Source organism: Oncorhynchus mykiss, chromosome 6 (assembly GCF_057628025.1).
Source record: "Oncorhynchus mykiss isolate SJ-2025 chromosome 6, ASM5762802v1, whole genome shotgun sequence".
Classification (NCBI taxonomy): Eukaryota; Metazoa; Chordata; class Actinopteri; order Salmoniformes; family Salmonidae; genus Oncorhynchus; species Oncorhynchus mykiss.
The window spans coordinates 83,607,824-83,627,915 of NC_143027.1; the positions used below are offsets into that span (position 1 = coordinate 83,607,824).

Sequence of the window (20,092 nt, forward strand, 5' to 3'; positions counted from 1 at the left end):
TTGTTCTGATATAATACTTAGGCTGGATTCAATCAGTTCAGCATTAACCTGCTATAACCAAAACTTTGTTTGTTTTGTTCTGATATAATACTTGGGCTGGATTCAGTCCCTATCATGGAATATAGCTCGTTAAAGAAGATCCACGTTAAAATGTAAAGGTTGGTTCCCATTGAGTGGACATAAGCAGCATTTACCTTTAATGCAGTCTCCGCCACCGCGGGAAAATGGCCTTATAATTGTCAATCGCACTATAAAGCAGATCTTCAGCGCAACGGATTGAATAGAGCGTCTGGTTGTTTCCTTTATGTAAGCCAACAGAGCACCAGCCTTGTGTTTTACAGTTTTAGAGGGTTACTGAGGTCCAGAGCTGGAGGCCTCCACTTAACTAGTCCTCTCTAGCGCTCTCTCTCTCTCTCTCTCAGCATGTGAGCATAGCTCAGCATTCCACAATGATTTATAATGGGCCTGGGAGCCACACCCTTTACGCTGTGCTCACACACACACAAAGGAACCAGCACATGAGAACCAACGGGGCTGGAGCCAAGCATTGCCCCTTGCTGATAGTAATTTCAACCTGCAGACCCCATTAACTTCTCCAATAATGCTGCTAGGATAGCATCCCAAATAGCACCCTGTTACCTAGTGCGCTACTTTTGACCAGGGCTCATTGGGAATAGGGTGCCATTTGGGACAACCCCAAACCAAAGTGTCTGTTTGAATGTGTAGGCTAATGGTTGAAATGTGGAACTGATGTGTTTCTTGGTTCAAACAATAATTGGATAACAGGTAGTAGAGCATGAGAAATGTATTACTGCAATGTTAACTGGTGTTTCTGTGCAGAAAGTCTTTATTGGGGTTCACACACACAGGCTTATAAATTCACTTATTCATTTATTTATGTACAAAAGTCATTCAAAGATTTTAAGTCATGAGATTGAATTACTTTACAAGCCCAAGTCATGTATAATACATCACATCCATTTAGTGTAGGGTTAAAACAAAACAGCGCGGTAACTAGGATGATATTATGCCATAGCAGTGTTTAGTAGGATTGTTTTAAATGTTATAGTATTATTATTCTTACATACAATTCAGGACACGAATACAATACAACTCAAAATATGTCCCTTGTAGATTTTGTTCAATTATGTCTGTACAATAAATAAGTATAAAATATATCTCTGTTATCAATCTGTGGAATTTTTAAAAACACATTTAAACATACAAAACACTAACAACTATCACGTCCGAAAAAAGACCAGCTATTTCGGGCAAAGGGAAACGTTTATCTGATTCTTGCCAGATTTGAAGAAAAATCGCCAATTTATAATCAATATATAAATTGCTTAAATAACATTTAAAGTTTTGATTTGGGAGTATTGTCTAAGACCAGATAGCACTTTAGAAGTGACCAAAAAATGTCCTTGGATATATTCAGGATCATTTTGGGGTTTCTTTACATACTGGTATGTTTAATAAAACAGACCGATGGACCACAAACGTTGACATGAACAGTTATATGAAACCAAACATTACACAATATCAAGTAAGCGATCTAGAGCCCTCACATAAAACACAGGGAAACAGCTTCTCTGGAATGGAATCTTCCGGACAGATGGACTAAATGTCTGCACCTGCTTTTTATCCAGCAGAAGGGTAAATATATATATCTCATAATGTACCTAAAAGTTTTTTATGTTCATCTTAAAAAGGCCCAATGCAGTTGTTTTTACCTCAATATCAAATCATTTCTGGGTAACAATTAACTACCTTAAGTGATTGTTTTGAATTAAAATGGTCAAAAAGTAATACAAATAGCTTCTTAACAAAGAGCAATTTCTGAAGCAAGGATTTAGCTAGGACTGGCTGGGGGTGGTCTAGCTGTAATTGGCAGAGAGGTTTGTAACTGGTTTGTAACTCTCTTCGTTACTGGTCTATTAACTAATGGTGATGTCACCAGGCAGGCCAAAACTCCATCCCACCAAAACAGGCTGACATTTCAGGTGGTCTTTTCAAACAGCTCTCACACTAAAAGGGCATTATCATCATTTCACAGTATTATTCCAACCTCAGTGTGGAAATATATATAAAATACTGTAAAATCACGTTTTTGACCACACTGGGCCTTTAACCTGTAATTGACCTTTTGGTTCTACTTTAAAAGTCACATAATCTCTCTCTCACTTCTACTTCATTGGTCTACATTTTTGTTCTATTGTGTTAAGCAACGTTAACTTCCCACTGGAAAACACAGGTGCAAACATTTAGGAAATCTGAGTAGAATGAAAAACAAGGAATATTTGTTGGTAATTTTTTCTCTCTTCTCGCGTTTTAAAAGTCAAGTATAGTCAAACGAACAATACAGTCGAATCACTCACATAGTCAACATTGTCACATAAACAGAGACCTGCATGGCGGGAAAGTTGATAGGTGACAGAAAAACGCATGCGTTTGATTGGCCGGCCCACACTCTGTAGCACCGGGCTGAAACCGTCCCTAACCACAGATCTAGGATCAGATTACCTTAATTAATCTTTAGTGGTGAAAAACATCTGATCTTGGACCAGTAGTTATAGGAACAACTTTCACCTACTCCAGCCCTAGGGGCAGTGTGTGTGTGTTGTGTGGGAGGTGTAGTCTTGTGTGTGCCCCCCACTACACCTGGTTCCTCCTCTCCTCTCTCCTTCATAGCTTAATCTTCTTGACCACAGGGATAGGGAGGACTTGATGGATCTTAGCTCTCTCCTCATTCACCTCCATACGGACCCAGTCAGGTCGAAAAGTGCCCTTGAAGCCTACAAACGTTAGCTTGTCTGAAACACAGAGAAATCAAGAAAGGCTGGCTCAATGTCAGCTGCTCACATTCTGAGTATACACAACTATTTCTCTCTCCATAATAAATACAAGAAACAAACAACAAATAACACAAAAATCACCCCCAAAACATTCCTAGAAGGACAGAGCGGGAAAAGGGAGAGGGGGAAGAAACAGGGGAAAGAGGAGGGAGAAAGAAAGACATAGCGAGCTAGCTGGCAGTCCTCCTCCTCCATTCTCCAACACTGTGCATACCACTGAGGCGTCTCACCCCATCCAGGAATGATTTCTACACAAATAGACCATTTGTCGTCTCTGGAATTACACCCCACAGTGAGAAAAATGTGTCCCGCAGCCTGCTCCGGGATGTCTAGGGGTGTAGAATCTATTTAGTACAATGTACTGTGTGATCTAAAATTAGAATCAGAATTTGGAGAAGGATTTCTGAATTCCAAAACGTGGGTTGTGTCAAGTGACTTGAAGGGGAGAGGGGTTAAGTATGGAGGGAGGAGAGGAAGGACCCTGCTGCTCTGGCATGCACACACACACACACACACACACACACACACACACACACACACACACACACACACACACACACACACACACACACACACAGAGAGAGAGAGAGACAGAGAAATAGCTGAGTCATCATTATGAATCAGGAAGACCATACTTTATTACATAGGCTACTTACTATGAATCAGCATTTATGAGAGATTGTATGTGAAACACTGTCAGCCCTGAACACTAAACACTGACCATCATTACAAGCCAGATCATTTTGAATCAATGAGTACACCTTTAATAAAAGTTGGCTGACTGTATTTGATAAGCAAACAGCACCAGTTTAACATTCAACACGGTTTACAAAACATTAGTTTCTGAATCACAACAGTATACCAATAGCACCCTCTACTGTGTGTTGGTTGAAATCTCCGATAGGAACTATTCCTAGAAATCGAGAATTTGGGATTATAATGGTTCTATCTGCATTTTTCTCAAAACTGAGTTATTAACACAGCCCTCTCCTAAACACCCTGATTCACATTGTTAAGTTAAAAAGCAAGTTCAAAATTGCTCACAAAACTCAAACCAATGAGGGTTCGGGAACTATAAAACGAATCATCTCAGAATCCTTTTTTTCAGATAGAGACTTTTAATTCCAATAAATAAATCATTGTTGAGCCAGGCCAGACCTGTTACTCCTCAACATGAGGGTTTGGTCAGCTCTAAGGAGCTACAGTAGTTAGTTACTCCTCAACATGAGGGTTTGGTCACCTCTAAGGAGCTACAGTAGTTAGTTAGTTACCTCTCAACATGAGGGTTTGGTCACCTCTAAGGAGCTACAGTAGTTAGTTAGTTACCTCTCAACATGAGGGTTTGGTCACCTCTAAGGAGCTACAGTAGTTAGTTAGTTACCTCTCAACATGAGGGTTTGGTCACCTCTAAGGAGCTACAGTAGTTAGTTAGTTAGTTACCTCTCAACATGAGAGTTTGGTCACCTCTAAGGAGCTACAGTAGTTAGTTAGTTAGTTACCTCTCAACATGAGAGTTTGGTCACCTCTAAGGAGCTACAGTAGTTAGTTAGTTAGTTACTCCTCAACATGAGGGTTTGGTCACCTCTAAGGAGCTACAGTAGTTAGTTAGTTAGTTACCTCTCAACTTGAGGGTTTGGTCACCTCTAAGGAGCTACAGTAGTTAGTTAGTTAGTTACCTCTCAACTTGAGGGTTTGGTCACCTCTAAGGAGCTACAGTAGTTAGTTAGTTACATCTCAACATGAGGGTTTGGTCACCTCTAAGGAGCTACAGTAGTTAGTTGGTTAATTAGTTAGTTACCTCTCAACATGAGGGTTTGGTCACCTCTAAGGAGCTACAGTAGTTAGTTAGTTACCTCTGAACATGAGGGTTTGGTCAGCACTAAGGAGCTACAGTAGTTAGTTAGTTAGTTACCTCTCAACATGAGGGTTTGGTCACCTCTAAGGAGCTACAGTAGTTAGTTAGTTACCTCTCAACATGAGGGTTTGGTCACCTCTAAGGAGCTACAGTAGTTAGTTAGTTAGTTACCTCTCAACATGAGGGTTTGGTCACCTCTAAGGAGCTACAGTAGTTAGTTAGTTACCTCTTAACTTGAGGGTCTTGTCAGCCCCGAGGAGTTCCAGTATTCTGGTCCAGGGGCCTCGGGTTACCAGGCGACCCTTAGACGTTATTATGACGATAGAGCTAGAGAGAGAAAGAGAGAGTGAGGGAGAAAGAGACAGAAGTGAAAGAGAGATGAGGGATGGAGAAGAGGAGGCAGGGAGAAGAGAGAGTTAACTTTGTTCAACTCAGTGTCTTCCCATTCTAACATGAAAAGTTAGTATGTGTGTGTTCTTACTGGTCTGTCAGGTTGTTAACATAGCTCTCTATCTGGGCAGGTACACCCTGCAGTATGGAGTTTCTGAAGCCTTTGCTCTCCACCAGTGTCCCGTCATGGCCGTCCATCACCGTCAGCTGCACCCCATCATCTGGCTGGTACAACTTCCTGCCATTAACCTGCCCGGCAACCACAACATCCAATCAACCAATCATGACATTATTGAATAACTTTTTACACACAGAGAAAGCAAACACACACACAAACACACCTCTGTGTAGGCAAAGTCCTCCTTGATGTGGAAGAAGCGTGTGTTGTAGGACTCCAGCTTGACCTCCAGGAAGTGGTCTGTGGTGCGCTGTAGAGGAGAGAGAGAGAGAGAGAGAGAGAGAGCGAGAGAGAGAGAGAGAGAGAGAGAGAGGAGAGGAAAGAGAGAGAGCGAGAGTGAGAGAGAGATCTGAAGTGACCGATACTGGTATAGAAATGTCAATCCTGTCCACAACACTGCTGCAGAGATTTATTGATGAGATGCCAAGACTCTTTCTTCTCTTTCTTTGAATGACTGTATCTGTAACACTATATAGAGAGGTTGTAAAGGGTTTCAAACACAGTGAATATACTATGAATAATAGGAACTAGTGTTATTAGAATACTATGTACTAGTACTATGAATACTATGAATCAGTAATAAACAGTTTAAATAAGTGTTTGATTAAATATTTTAGAAAACGATGCACAGTGCCACTTGTGACCAACAGACTGAGCGCTGTCCTCACCAGCTTGGCGCTGGGCAGTTTCCTTGGCATGGGCACATCTACGATGGGCATCTCTGCGTGCAGGGGGTAGGCCTGTGTCATGCAGTCACTGGGGCCGCTGCCCTTAGGGATAACGGCTGTGATTTTAACCCTCTCACAACCCTTCACTGAACAGAAGGCAAAGTCCTCCTTCTCATTGTGGGCCTTCACTCGGAGGAACAGCAGGCTGAGAGGGAGACAGGGGAGGAGACTAAGAGTTAATAAGGATTCACTGGGAGAAACAGCAGGCTGAGAGGGAGACAGAGGAGACTAAGAGTTAATAAGGATTCACTGGGAGAAACAGCAGGCTGGTAGGGAGACAGGGGAGACTACCTACTGTACTCATCTACTACACATTCTCCTCTCTCCCCCTGATCTCTCCCTCCTCACCCTCTCTCTCCCGTCTCTCCCTCCCTCTTTACCCTCTCTCTTCTCTCCCCCCTCCCTCCCTGCCTCCCACCCTCCTCACCCGGTATCTTCCTCCCAGTAGTAATAGCCTCGGGACAGGTGAGACTGGTTGATCTTGTCTCTCTGTGTGGTCCTCATGAACACACCGGTCTTCCTTGTCTGCTTGGTCAGCCGGTTGTGGATGTCCGAGATGATCGTGAAGGTGGTGCCTGGCGGGTAGCATAAGCCTACGTTGATCCAGTCGTTCCTGGAACACACACACAGACAGACACACAGACAGACAGACACACAGACAGACACACAGACAGACACACAGACAGACACACAGACAGACACACAGACAGACACACACAGACAGACACACAGACAGACACACAGACACACACACAGACAGACACACAGACAGACAGACACACAGACAGACAGACACACAGACAGACACACAGACAGACACACAGACAGACATACACACAGACAGACACACAGACAGACACACAGACAGACACACAGACAGACACACACAGACAGACACACAGACAGACACACACAGACAGACACACAGACAGACACACAGACAGACACACAGTTAATCAACGATATCAAAAAGGACATGTTACAGGAGGCAGCCCAGCACTGAGATGGGCTAAACAACTACTCCCACTCACCGGTCATATTAATTAGTAAACACACCGTTCTTTATTGGACAAGTTCAGGTTAGTCTCTCTCTGTTTGTCAGCTTTCTTCCGTTTGGTGATAGTGAAACTAGAAACTAGTGAATACGACTCTGCAGTTCTGTGTAGCTCAGTTGGTAGAGCATGGCATTTTCAGCAACTGGGTTCGATTCCCAAGGGGGACCAGTACGAAAAAAGTATTGGATAAGAGCGTCTGCTAAATGACGCTCAAGGCACCACAGATGATAGTCCGTACGGCCCAGTACATCACTGAGGACAAGCTTCTTGCCATCCAGGACATCTATACCAGGCGATGTCAGAGGAAGGCCCTCAAAGACTCCAGCCACCCCAGTCATAGACTGCTCTCTCTGCTACCGCACGGCAAGCGGTACCAGAGCATCAAGTCTAGGTCCAAAAGGATTCTTATCAGCTTCTACCCCCAAGCCATAAGACTCCTGAACAGCTAATCAAATGCTTAACCAGACTATTTGCACTATACTTTTACTACATATTACCTCAATTACCTCGACTAACCTGTGCCCCCCCCCCCCCCGCACATTGACTCTGTACCAGTACCCCCCTGTACATAGCCACACTACTGTTATGTTATAGTTGCTCTTAATTAAATGATTTGTTATCTTTCTATTTTCTTATTTTTTACTAAAGTTTATTTTAGTAAATATTTCTTAACACTTGTTTTTCTTATAAGTACATTGTTGGTTAAGGGCTTGTAAGCATTTCACTGTAAGGTTACAGTAAGGTAACAACACCTGTTGTATTTGGTGCATGTGACAAATCAAATTTGATTTGATTTCAAATGTGAAATGTCATGCAGAGTTTATGGTTGAACTTGAAGTTCCATTCCACAAACAATAGATGGCGCCAGAGCAGCATGTAACCAATGGGAATGCCCATATCCCACAATACAGTATATGTTCCTCCCGCCGAGTCCTTTCGGGGTAATCTCAGGCCAGGGAGTAGCTAGCACGCTTGAAATGACTACAATGCCTCTGCTATTCAAATGACTGCCAATGATATTAAGAATATTTGCTGGGCAGGGGTGATGTCATATGCTAAGACAAACAGCCACCATAAACTACTGTATCACACTGTCCCTTGGGTTATAGGGTTCGTGGAAGGCAAGGGTGTGACTTGATGATATGGGTTTTATTAATATGACCACATGGTCAGGAGATGGGGCTTTGGGTTACTGGGGTTATTGTTGACTCATAAGATGTGGTGCCATGATGTGGACAGTTTTTTGGATCAGATGCTGAAACAATGCTGGGAGAAGGAAGTGAATAGTGTGTGTGGTGAAGGGTGCATGTGTGTGTGTGTGTCTGTGTGTGTCTCTCTGCTTCCACTACCAACCTGTGTAGTCTCTCTCTCTGTCTGTCTGTGTGTGTGTGTGTGTGTGTGTCTGCAGGTGTGTGTCTATATCTCTCTGAGTCCACTACCAACCTGCGTAGTCTCTCTCTCTGTTTCTGTTTCTGTGTGTGTGTGTGTGTGTGTGTGTGTGTGTGTGTGTGTGTGTGTGTGTGTGTGTGTGTGTGTGTGTGTGTGTGTGTCTCTGAGTCCACTACCAACCTGTGTAGTCTCTCTCTCTGTTTCTGTGTGTGTGTGTGTGTGTGTGTGTGTGTGTGTGTGTGTGTGTGTGTCTCTGAGTCCACTACCAACCTGTTGAAGTTGATGAGCCACACAGTGATCTCTGCAGGAGCAGCCTGGTCCCAGTGTACAGTGTAGCCCTTACCCAGGGTGACCACGGGCTGGAACTGCTGGTAGTGCTTCTTCTTGCCCAGAGCGCCCTCTAGTGTCAGGGGTCTGTCAGGGTACTCATCCTTTACCATCTGCATGTTCAGACTGGCAGGGTTACGTGTCTGTATGTAGATCTGAGGGACCACACACACACACACACATTAATTCACAAACGCATACAGACACAAGTACACACACAAACACACAAGTGTGTGTGACTAGGAACATGTTCACTAATCTGGAAGACATTAGAAAGTGAGTGAAATGAGGGGGAAACGAGGTCACACTGCACAAAAACCTAGTGTGTTAGCTTTGAGAGGAAACTTAACCCACACTATATTTTAAAGAATGTGTGAGTACATACTGTGTACCCATGTGTGTATGTGTTTGTATAAGATACGGTGTGTGTGTGTGTGTGTGTGTACATGCATGCTTCCTTCAGCCTGCATGGTGTATGCATACCAACCTGTGCATAATGCCCACTACAGATGGCAGCCCTCCAGTCAGGCACGTCAATACAGTCAGGGTGTCTCAGTAACCAGTTGTCCTCTTTGACCAGGAAGGCTCCAGGGTACTCACTGACCGAGCCGTCCACGTCGTGGAATATCGTGGTCTTGTCACCGTCCATTTGCATCTTGTTAAACCATGGGCCGGGCTCACCGAAAAACACCCGGGACGTTATCTGATAAGAAGAGCAGGGGGTAGATGGGGAGGAAGGGGTGAGGGGGTGGAGAGAAGAGAGGGGGAGAGGGGAAGGAGAGGCGATGGGGAAGAAGGGGTGAGGGGGTGGAGAGAAGAGAGGGGGAGAGGGGAAAGAGAGGAGATGGGAAGGAAGGGGGAGAAGGGGTGAGGGGGTGGAGAGAAGAGAGGGGGAGAGGGGAAGGAGAGGAGATGGAGAGGGGAAGGAGAGGAGATGGGGAGGAAGGGGTGAGGGGGTGGAGAGAAGAGAGGGGGAGAGGGGAAGGAGAGGAGATGGGGAGGAAGGGGGAGAAGGGTGAGGGGGTGGAGAGAAGAGGGGGAGAGCGGAAGGAGTGTCATGGAGGTGAGAAAGAGCAGCATGTCTCCCCTGTAAGACCGTGCTTATGGCACTGCATTACCCATAATCCATCTTGACAGCTCATGCCCAAAATCTGCAGCTACGCTTTAGGGCAAACACACACACACACACACACAATACACCCCAACTCCCATCATGTGTACAGGTAAATGCTAATCAGCGTGATACACCCCCCCCCCCTCACACACTCACACACTCACTCACTCACTCACTCACTCCCTCACTCACTCCCTCACTCACTCACTCCCTCACTCACAGGCACGTCGTCGAAGGTGATGTCGGTGACGTTGTTGTTAGGGCAGCTCTGCCAGGAGTTGTTGAGTCTGAAGCCGAAGGCGCTGGTGTGTCGACCGTCCAGGGCAATGTATTTTCTGAAGGTGCAGTTCTGCACGTTGATGGGCCCGTCGTAGATCTGCATGCCGCGGATAGGGAAGTCACTGCAGCACAGACATACAGAGAGTCAGAAAGACCAGAGGGAGGGAGACGAGTTAGAGAGAATGAGAGAGAACTTGACGGACAGACAGACCCTGGTCAAAAGTAGGGCACCAGGTAGGGATGCTATTTGGGACGTAGACAAGATCATGGGTGCTTTGCGATGTTCCCAAGTGTGCCGGAGGGGACATCGTCATCTCTTTCAGCACACAGACAAGGCTCTGTGCTATCTATCGGATATTGGATAACGACTGCATCTTGGGACCATTTTGTAACACTATGCAAAAGTTCACATGTGGTTGCAAATGATAATTTTTTTCTCCATACAGCATATCATGTAGAACTGAGACAGATGATGGATGACGGGTTTCTTTCACCCAGACAATAAAAGAATGTCAGATATGCACAAGTTGAGACATCATACTTTTAATCATACTTTCTGTCTGGCCATGCACGCAACACGCTGAAAAGGGAACAGTTGAAGGGGTTCATTTCAGGGTAAAATGTGAATGAGGAGAGGCGATACGAGGAAAGGAGAGGAGGAGAAGGAGAAGGAGAAGGAGAAGGAGAAGGAGAAGGAGAAGGAGAAGGAGAAGGAGAAGGAGAAGGAGAAGGAGAAGGAGAAGGAGAAGGGGGAGAAGGAGAAGGGGGAGAAGGAGAAGGAGAAGGAGAAGGAGGAGGAGAAGGAGAAGGAGAAGGAGAAGGAGAAGGAGAAGGAGAAGGAGAAGGAGAAGGAGAAGGGGGAGAAGGAGAAGGGGGAGAAGGAGAAGGAGAAGGAGAAGGAGAAGGAGAAGGAGAAGGAGAAGGAGAAGGAGAAGGAGAAGGAGAAGGGGGAGGAGGAGAAGGAGAAGGAGAAGGAGAAGGAGAAGGAGAAGGAGAAGGAGAAGGAGAGGAGGAGAAGGAGAAGGAGAAGGAGAAGGAGGAGGAGAAGGGGGAGAAGGAGGAGAAGGAGAAGGAGAAGGAGAAGGAGAAGGAGAAGGAGAAGGAGAAGGAGAAGGACAAGGAGGAGGAGGAGAAGGACAAGGAGGAGGAGGAGGAGAAGGACAAGAAGAGGGGAGGAGGGGAAGGGAGATAAGAGAACAAGAAATTAACAGACAGAAGAGGAGAGAATAGGGAGTGTGTGTGTGTGTGTGTGTGTGTGTGTGTGTGTGTGTGTGTGTGTGTGTGTGTGTGTGTGTGTGTGTGTGCGTGTGCGTGTGCGTGTGTGTGTGAGCCAACACTCACACTCCTCGAGGCAGGGTCCTCCCATTGAGGTCGGGTCCCCCGGGACCCCAGATACGGTTGTCAGGAATGGGCATGCCCCTGTTCTCACTCTCCCCAACAAACAGACTGTTCTTCACCTCCTGACGAGAACCATCGTCATCAGGGAATGTACCACCACTACACAGATAGGGAAAGACAGAGAGAAAGTGAGAGAGAGAAAGAGTTTGTGTGTGTGTGTTCATTTCATCGAAAAATCCTTTTCATTTTTGTTGACTAAAATGTAACGAGACGAGAATTCCACGTGAGACTAGTGGACATTTCATTTGACATCAAGCTCCTGTTCATCTGTGTTTTCTAATCAGAAGCATGCAGAATATTCTTCAGTTGTGTGGACGGATTGAGCTGATCTGCCCGGCTCTCTCACACAGCTCCCAGTGGTCACATCAGTTGCTCGTCAATCTGATGCGAAGCCAGGACACTGGCCTTGTAACCAAACTCAACTAGAAACAATAATGCTTACTCTCTCTTACTTTCATGTAGGCTATTTTTACTCTGATCACATCAGTCTATATTGTTAGTCATGAATCTGTGTTGCCGCTCTGGTACCGTTCTTGGGGTGGCTGTTTTCCTATGGGGAAAACAGATGCTATTTCATGAATGTTAGGAGTACAGTTACAGTTCTGACGTCTTTGGAGAGGTCAAATTCTCCCCTTTTTAAATAAAAGGTTTTTATTTACCCCCCTTGACGGTTATGATGTGGAGAAAATCAGAGCCGTAAATGATTGAACATCTAGCCAAGGCTTTATATCCTATATGATTAATTATGTCAGGCATTGGTTACAATCTGTCACAATATAAATGTTGCCAGCTAAGGTATACGAGGGGATCGTAGGTCTAGTTGGACAAGGCTATCTGAATGAGTACATGATGGAAGTTAGAAGTAGCTTAAATATTCATTATTTAATAGATAATTTTTTCTATTATGTGACTAAAATGGCTGTGACTAAAACTGTCCAGAGTTTTAGTCGACTGATAATAACTAAAACTGTCCAGAGTTTTAGTCGACTGATAATAACTAAAACTAACGAAGGATGAACTGACTAAAATGTGACTAAAAGGTATTTTAAGATTAAACATAAAACCAAATCTAAAATAGATGCCAAAGTTAACACTTTTGTGTGTGTTTTTGGTTTTACTAAATTAAAACAAGGAAAATGCCCCACAAGGAAAATGTCTGTTTTAGGCTTAGGGGTTAGGTTTAGGGTTAAAATTAGGGGTAGGGTTAGAATTAGGGTTAAGTTTAGGGTTAAGGTTAGGTTAAGGGTTAGGGGTTAGCGAAATAGGATTTTGAATGGGAATCAATTGTTTGGTCTCCACAAGGACAGTAAAACAAATGTGTGTGTGCGTGTGTGTGTGTGTGTGTGTGTGTGTGTGTGTGTGTGTGTGTGTGTGTGTGTGTGTGTGTGTGTGTAAGTATGTGAGTGACTGTCAGAGAGTTTGTGTGGCCAAGAGAGAGTGTAAAAGAGTGTGAGTCTGTGCCACTGTGTCTCTCTCTGAGAGTGTGACCTGGTTTCTGAAACCAGCTACAAACCATGCCCAGGCCCATATACCTAGAGATGCCACTTTCACACTCCCAAAGTCTTTCTTTCCCACTGCATCATAAGCAGACGACCATATAAGGTGTTTTCCAATTACTGCAACGGGGTCTTCTGCAGTCACCCGTAAATACAAACATGAACCACACATGCACGCCGCACGAAGGTACGCACACACACACACACACACACACACACACACACACACACACACACACAATGTTATTAACATTAATGTCTTACCTAGCCAGTGTTAGGCCAATTCCATTATCAGCAAATCTGAGGGAGAGAGAGAAACAGTTGTTGGAGCCAATCACATAGTAGACGGAATATTAGAATGAGAATATTACACAGACATTATCTGTTTCCGCATGTCAACAGTGTGTGTGTGTATGTGTGTGTGTGTGGCTATTCACACACTGTTTGTCTAAAACTCCAAGGATAAGGGTTGACATTGGAAATGTTGGCAAGGATGCAAAGCAGCAACAGACTGAAGGTGAGAAAAACAATAGAGGATTCAGTGTAAATGCTAGGGGATGTTTCTGACAGTTACTGCTGTGTTGAGTGCTAGACCTGGCAGTAGAAGCCTAGAGGTAAGCATGATAATTGGGGTGGCAGCACCATAGGACTGAGAGGGAGGTTAGAGAAATACAAGCTAGTCAAAATGTAGCCATTTTTCAGAGGCGTGATTGTGTATATTTGTTAAGGTAGGTTACAGCTAAATATGTATTTGTTACAATCCACCTATCACTCAATCCCTCCCTCCCACCTCTACCGCTCGCTCCTTCCCTCCGTCTACTCACTGGCAGTCATCCAGCCAGACATCTCCTCCCCTCAGCCAGGCTCCGTGGTCCTGGTTCTTGTAGGCCACAAAATGGTGGATGAGAGCTGGGACACGGGGCTTGAAGGGATCCGCATCCTGGTGGGGTCCATATCTAGAGAGAGAGAGAAGAGAGAGAGAGAGAGAGAGAGAGAGAGAGAGAGAGAGTGAGAGAGAGAGAGGGGGAGAGAGAGAGAGAGAGAGAGAGAGAGAGAGAGAGAGAGGGAGAGAGAGAGAGGGAGAGAGCGAGAGCGAGAGCGAGAGCAGAGAGCAGAGAGCAGAGAGAAGAGAGAAGAGAGAAGAGAGAGATTGAGAGAGAGAGAGAAAGAGAGTGAGAAAGAGAGAGAAAGAGAGTGAGAAAGAGAGTGAGAGCGAGAGAGATTGAGAGCGAGAGAGAGAGAGAGAGAGAAGAGAGAGAGCGAAAAATCAGCTCCACTGGTCTGCCCTGCCCATAACTACCCATTGTTCCTTTAAACAGCTTAGAATCCCAGGCAGTCGCCGCTCTAATTCAGAACTAAATCAAATAACTAAACTATAACAAAAAAATGAAGCGTAATAAAGTCATATAATGTGATTAGTAATGTGGGGTAAACAGAACACACAGTGTATCAACAAATAAACTAGTTTTGAAGTATTTCAAACCTCCCGGTCATTCATGCAGACATCTCTGCTATGCATTATTCACTGTTCAGATGTTAACCAACGTGCTGTATGAAGCCTGGGGGACTGGGTCTGCAGACTGGGGTCAAATACTCTGCTTGAGGTGCACTTGGACTTTTAGGACGATTCAATTGATTGCATTGTTATAGGCAAACAATGTATTTGAAAGTCTTTGACATATGTATCTGAAAGAGGTCTGCTAACTAGCTCCCGAGTGACGCAGTGGTCTAAGGCACTGCATCTCAGTGCTAGAGGCGTCACTACAGACCCTGGTTTGATTCAAGGCTGTATCACAACCAGCCGTGATTAGGAGTCCCACAGGGCAGCGCACAATTGGCCCAGCGTGGTGTGGGTTAGGGTTTGGCCAGGGTAGGCTGTCATTGTAAATAAGAATTTGTTCTTAACTGATTTGCCTAGTTAAATTAAGGTTAAATAAAAAAAATCTAAACTACTCCCCCTCACCCAGTCTCTCTGCATCCACTACCAACCTGTGTGTGTGTGTGTGTGTGTGTGTGTGTGGTGAGACACTGACCTTGCTCCCACTAGAGAAAGGAAGGGTCTCTTGTCCTTGTCGTTGGCCTGTGTCGTCTTTACACCGTTGTCTAGGATCATCCCAGCCTGCACAAGTGCATACATTACATTACATTAACACTTCCTGTCAAGGAGCCAGCTATCAGCCAACAGATATGAACAACAGATAGCTTTGAAGGTGATTCCCACAATGCACCCTATTCCCTACATAGTACAGCCCTGGCCCTGGTCAAAAGTAGTGCACTACTGTATGTGGGGAATAGGGTGCCATTGGGACCGATCGTCTGAGTTGCCTCTAGCAACAACACAATAGCCTCCAAGGTCTCTCTCTGTCTGTCTCTTCCTCTCTCCTTCTCCCTCCCTCTCCCTCCCTCTCCCTCTCCCTCTCCCTCTCCCTCTCCCTCCGTCCCTCCAGTTCCTCCTGAACCAAGGGCCTAATAGACACACACTGACACACATATTTAGCTTAATATGAAAAAAAGAGGGATCCAGTGCTCGACTGAGGGACTTGAAAATTCCCAAATCATTCCTTACCCCAGGATAATTCAACTGGTGACTATCCAGGATAATTCAACTGGTGACTATCCAGGATAATTCAACTGGTGACTATCCAGGATAATTCAACTGGTGACTATCCAGGATAATTCAACTGGTGACTATCCAGGATAATGAAGGAAAACTAGATTTATTGAGGGACAAACAAAACTAGTTTTGGCATGAATCAACTTCATCAGAAACGTAAGCCTATTGTTTGTTAGTCCCACCAATAAATCAATCAGATTTATGCAGCAACGGTGTTTCTTTTGTTTTATATGTGTGTGTGTGTGTGTGTGTGTGTGTGTGTGTGTGTGTGTGTGTGTGTGTGTGTGTGTGTGTGTGTGTGTGTGTGTGTGTGTGTGTGTGTGTGTGTGTGTGTGTGTGTTTGCCGAGGCGTGTGCGTCTTCGTGTTGCGTGCATATGTCTTTGTGTGTGTGTGTGTGTGTGTGTGTGTGTGTGTGTGTGCGTGTGTGTGTGTGTGTGTGTGTTTGCCGAGGCGTGTGCGTCTTCGTGTTGCGTGCATATGTCTATGTGTGTGTGTGTGTGTGTGTGTGTGTGTGTGTGTGTGTGTGTGTGTGTGTGTGTGTGTGTGTTTGCCGAGGCGTGTGCGTCTTCGTGTTGCGTGCATATGTCTTTGTGTGGGTGTGTGCGCATAAACGCTTGTATGTGTATGTCGGCTTCTTTATGTGTGCACAAGATGGTGTGTGTACGTCTGTGTCTTTGTGTACAAGCTGGTATATCTACTTCTATCACAAGGAGGCTGTGGTAACAGCTTGACATTAGTTATTTTTCTATTAACACACCCTGCTAGAAACAGACAGAGAGAGAGAAAATATTAAGCAGAGAGAGAGAGACAGAGACAGAGAGAGAGAGAGAGAGAGAGAGAGAGAGAGAGAGAGAGAGAGAGAGAGAGAGAGACAGAGAGAGAGAGAGAGAGAGAGAGAGAGAGACAGACAGAGAAAGAGAGAGAGAGAGACAGAGAGAGAGAGCGAGAGAGAGAGAGAGAGAGAGAGAGAGAGAGAGAGAGAGAGGGGGGGGAGTGAGAGCGAGAACGAGAGCGAGAACGAGAGCGAGAGAAAGCGTGGAGAGAGAAAGTGAGAGAGTACGAGTGAGAAAGGGTAGAGAGAGGGAGAGTGAGCGAGAGCAAGAGAAAGAGAGAAGGGTGGAGAGAAAGAGAGAGAGCGAGAAAGGGTGGAGAGAAAGATAGAGAAAGAAAGGGTGGAGAGAGCGAGAGAGAGAAAAGGGATGGAGAGAGAGAGAGAGAAAAAGGATGGAGAGAGAGAGAAAGAGAAAGGGTGGAGAGAGAGAAAGAGAAAAAGGATGGAGAGAGAGAGAGGAAGAAAGAGAAAGGGTGGAAAGAGAGAAAGAGATAAAAAGAGAGGGTGGAGAGAAAGAGAGAGAGAAAGAGAGAGAAGGGTGTGAACATGACAGAGAGAGAGGCGCTGCTAGCACAAACCACAAGGGCCTTAACCAGACCACAAAGAGATTTATTATCAACTGAAGATGCTCGTTAACATGTAATGATAGCTGCTCCAACCCGTGAATTAACCTTTACACACTGGGTTAACACACACATACACAGGGAAGAGCAGTTATCTGATTGGTTAATATGACTTCCTTTATTCTATTGTATGTTTGCTGTTATTATCTAACAAGACTCACACACACACATAAAGTCCTACCCTGTAGTTGGAGTGGGCCCTATTGTTGGTGAACTGGCCCATAGGTGTGTGTTCGGAGCGGCCAGGAGAGTACATGCCCTCAGAGGCTCCCGTAGGCACATGGTGGAAGAGGAACCAGAAACCTGTCTCCTTGAAGGACACACACACAGTATGTTAACAAACACATGCAAGCATTAACACACACACACACACACACCATACTATACATAACAAATGAATATACAGTAATTCATCAGACTGGACATTGGGGTAATGAGGCCTACATACATACTGTACACCTGAAGACAAGGACAGATAGAAAGAGTGAATGGGAGACAGAGAATGAGAGAGAAAGAGAACAAGGAGAGAGAGAGGGAGAGAGTGAGGAGAGAGTGAGAGAGGACAGAGGAGATATACTTTTGTATATTATCTACCTCACTTGCTTTGGCAATGTTAACACGTTTCCCATGCCAATAAAGCCCCTTGAATTGAATTGAGTGAGAGGACAGGGGAGAAAGGGAGAGAGAGAGAGGGAGAGGGAGGGAGTGAGGGAGGGATGGAGGGAGGAGAGAGAGAGGACAGGAGAGAGAGAGAGAGAGAGAGAGAGAGAGAGAGAGAGAGAGAGAGAGAGAGAGAGAGAGGGAGGGAGGGAGTGAGGGGGGATGGAGGGAGGAGAGAGAGAGGACAGGGGAGAGAGAGAGCGAGAGAGAGAGAGAGAGAGAGAGGAAGCAAGCGAGGGAGATTGGGAGAGAGACTTACCTCTGAGCCTGCTGCTGCACAGTTGATGAGGTTGTTATTGGGGTTGGCAATCCAAAAGGTGGACGTAGCACTGGAAGAGACAAGGAAAGACAAGAGAGAGGAAAAGAGAGAGAGAATGTGAGAGAGAGGAGGGAGAGAGAGAAAGAGAATGTGAGAGAGAGGAGGGTGAGAGTGAGAAAGTGAGAGAGAGGAGGGTGAGAGAGTGAGAACGTGAGAGAGATGAGGGAGAGAGAGAGAGTGAACGTGAGAGAGAGGAGGGTGAGAGAGAGAGAACATGAGAGTGAGAGAGAGAACATGAGAGAAAGGAGGGAGAGAGAGCGAGAGAGAGAGAGAGAATGTGAGAGAGGAGGGTGAGAGAGAGAGAATGTGAGAGAGAGGAGGGAGAGAAAACAAGAGTTGTTGATTATCCCTGTGTCCTACTCCTCACTTCAGGCAGCACCTCAACAGCCTTGGTTTCTCAAATGACTGCCTCGCCTGGTTCACCAACTACTTCTCAGACAGAGTTCAGTGTGTCAAATCGGAAGGCCTGGTGTCCGGACCTCTGGCAGTCTCTATGGGGGTGCCACAGGGTTCAATTCTCGGGACGACTCTTTTATCTGTATACATCAATGATGTCGCTCTTGCTGCTGGTGATTCTCTGATCCACCTCTACACAGACAACACCATTCCGTATACTTCTGGCCCTTCTTTGGACACTGTGTTAACTAACCTCCAAACGAGCTTCAATTCCATACAACTAAATGCATGCTCTTCAACCAATTGCTGCCTGCACCTGCCCGCCCGGCCAGCATCACCACTCTAGACGGTTCTGACTTAGAATATGTGGACAAAGGGAGAAGGGGTTGCGCAGTGGTCTAGGGCACTGCATCGCATCGCTAGCTGTGAGACTCTCCGGGTTCGCTCCCAGGCTCTGTCGCAGCCGGCCGCGACCGGGAGGTCCGTGGGGCGACGCACAATTGGCCTAGCGTCGTCCGGGTTAGGGAGGGTTTGTCCGGTAGGGATATCCTTGTCTCATCGTGCACTAGCAACTCCTGTGGCGGGCCGGGTGCAGTGCACACTAACCAGGTCGCCAGGGGCACGGTGTTTCCTCCGACACATTGGTGCGGCTGGCTTCCGGGTTGGATGCGCGCTGTGTTAAGAAGCAGTGCGGCTTGGTTGGGTTGTGTCTCCCGGATCCGGGATGGGTAGATCCAACAGGTTTTTAAGCATCTCCAATCCAAAATTACATCTAGAATCGGCTTCCTACTTCGCAACAAAGCCTCCATCACTCATGCTGCCAAACATACCTCGTAAAACTGACCATCCTACCGATCCTTGACTTCGGCGATGTCATTAACAAAATAGCCTCCAACACTCTACTCAGCGAATTGGATGCAGTCAATCACAGTGCCATCCGATTTGTCACCAAAGCCCCATATACTACCCACCATTGCGACCTGTATGCTCTCGTTAGCTGGCCCTCGCTTCATAAACGTCGCCAAACCCACTGGCTCTAGGTCATCTATAAGTCTTTGCTAGGTAAAGCTTTGCCTTATCTCAGCTCACTTTTCACGATAGCAGCACCCACCCATAGCAAGCGCTCCAGCAGGTATATTTCACTGGTCACCCCCAAAGTCAATTCTTCCTTTGGCCTCCTTTCCTTCCAGTTCTCTGCTGCCAATTACTGGAACGAACTGCAAAAATCACTGAAGGTGGAGACTCATATCTCCCTCACTAACTTTAAGCATCAGCTGTCAGAGAAGCTCACAGATCACTGCACCTGTACATAGCCCATCTGTAAATAGCCCATCCAACTACCTCATCCCCATATTGTTATTTTTTTTTTTGCACCCCAGTATCTCTATTTGCACATTCATCTTCTGCACATCTATCACGCCAGTGTTCAATTGCTAAATTGTAATTATTTCACCACTATGGCCTATTTATTGCCTTATACCTCCCTAATCTTACCTAATTTGCACACACTGTATATAGACTTTTCTATTGTATTATTGACTGTGTGTTTATTTACTCCATGTGCAACTCTGTGTTGTTGTCGC

General features: G+C 45.6%; 1 protein-coding gene across 7 annotated transcripts in view; it reads right to left on the reverse strand.

Annotated features, from left to right (window-relative positions):
* Positions 1-829: 829 nt before the first annotated feature.
* Positions 830-20,092, reverse strand: part of LOC118964944 (cell migration-inducing and hyaluronan-binding protein) — a 165,993-nt gene continuing 146,730 nt past the window's right edge. For all 7 annotated transcript variants that reach the window (XM_090239145.1, XM_090239151.1, XM_090239146.1 and 4 more), the window contains 15 exons: positions 18,054-18,123; positions 17,316-17,444; positions 15,098-15,183; positions 13,889-14,020; positions 13,329-13,364; positions 11,512-11,667; positions 10,112-10,292; positions 9,265-9,480; positions 8,721-8,932; positions 6,434-6,619; positions 5,947-6,151; positions 5,442-5,528; positions 5,192-5,349; positions 4,937-5,037; positions 830-2,813 (listed from right to left, as the gene is read on the reverse strand). In XM_090239145.1, coding sequence (XP_090095271.1) covers positions 2,686-2,813; positions 4,937-5,037; positions 5,192-5,349; positions 5,442-5,528; positions 5,947-6,151; positions 6,434-6,619; positions 8,721-8,932; positions 9,265-9,480; positions 10,112-10,292; positions 11,512-11,667; positions 13,329-13,364; positions 13,889-14,020; positions 15,098-15,183; positions 17,316-17,444; positions 18,054-18,123 — 2,083 coding nt within the window. In that variant the 3' untranslated portion in view covers positions 830-2,685. The remainder of the gene's footprint in view (positions 2,814-4,936; positions 5,038-5,191; positions 5,350-5,441; positions 5,529-5,946; positions 6,152-6,433; positions 6,620-8,720; positions 8,933-9,264; positions 9,481-10,111; positions 10,293-11,511; positions 11,668-13,328; positions 13,365-13,888; positions 14,021-15,097; positions 15,184-17,315; positions 17,445-18,053; positions 18,124-20,092) is intronic.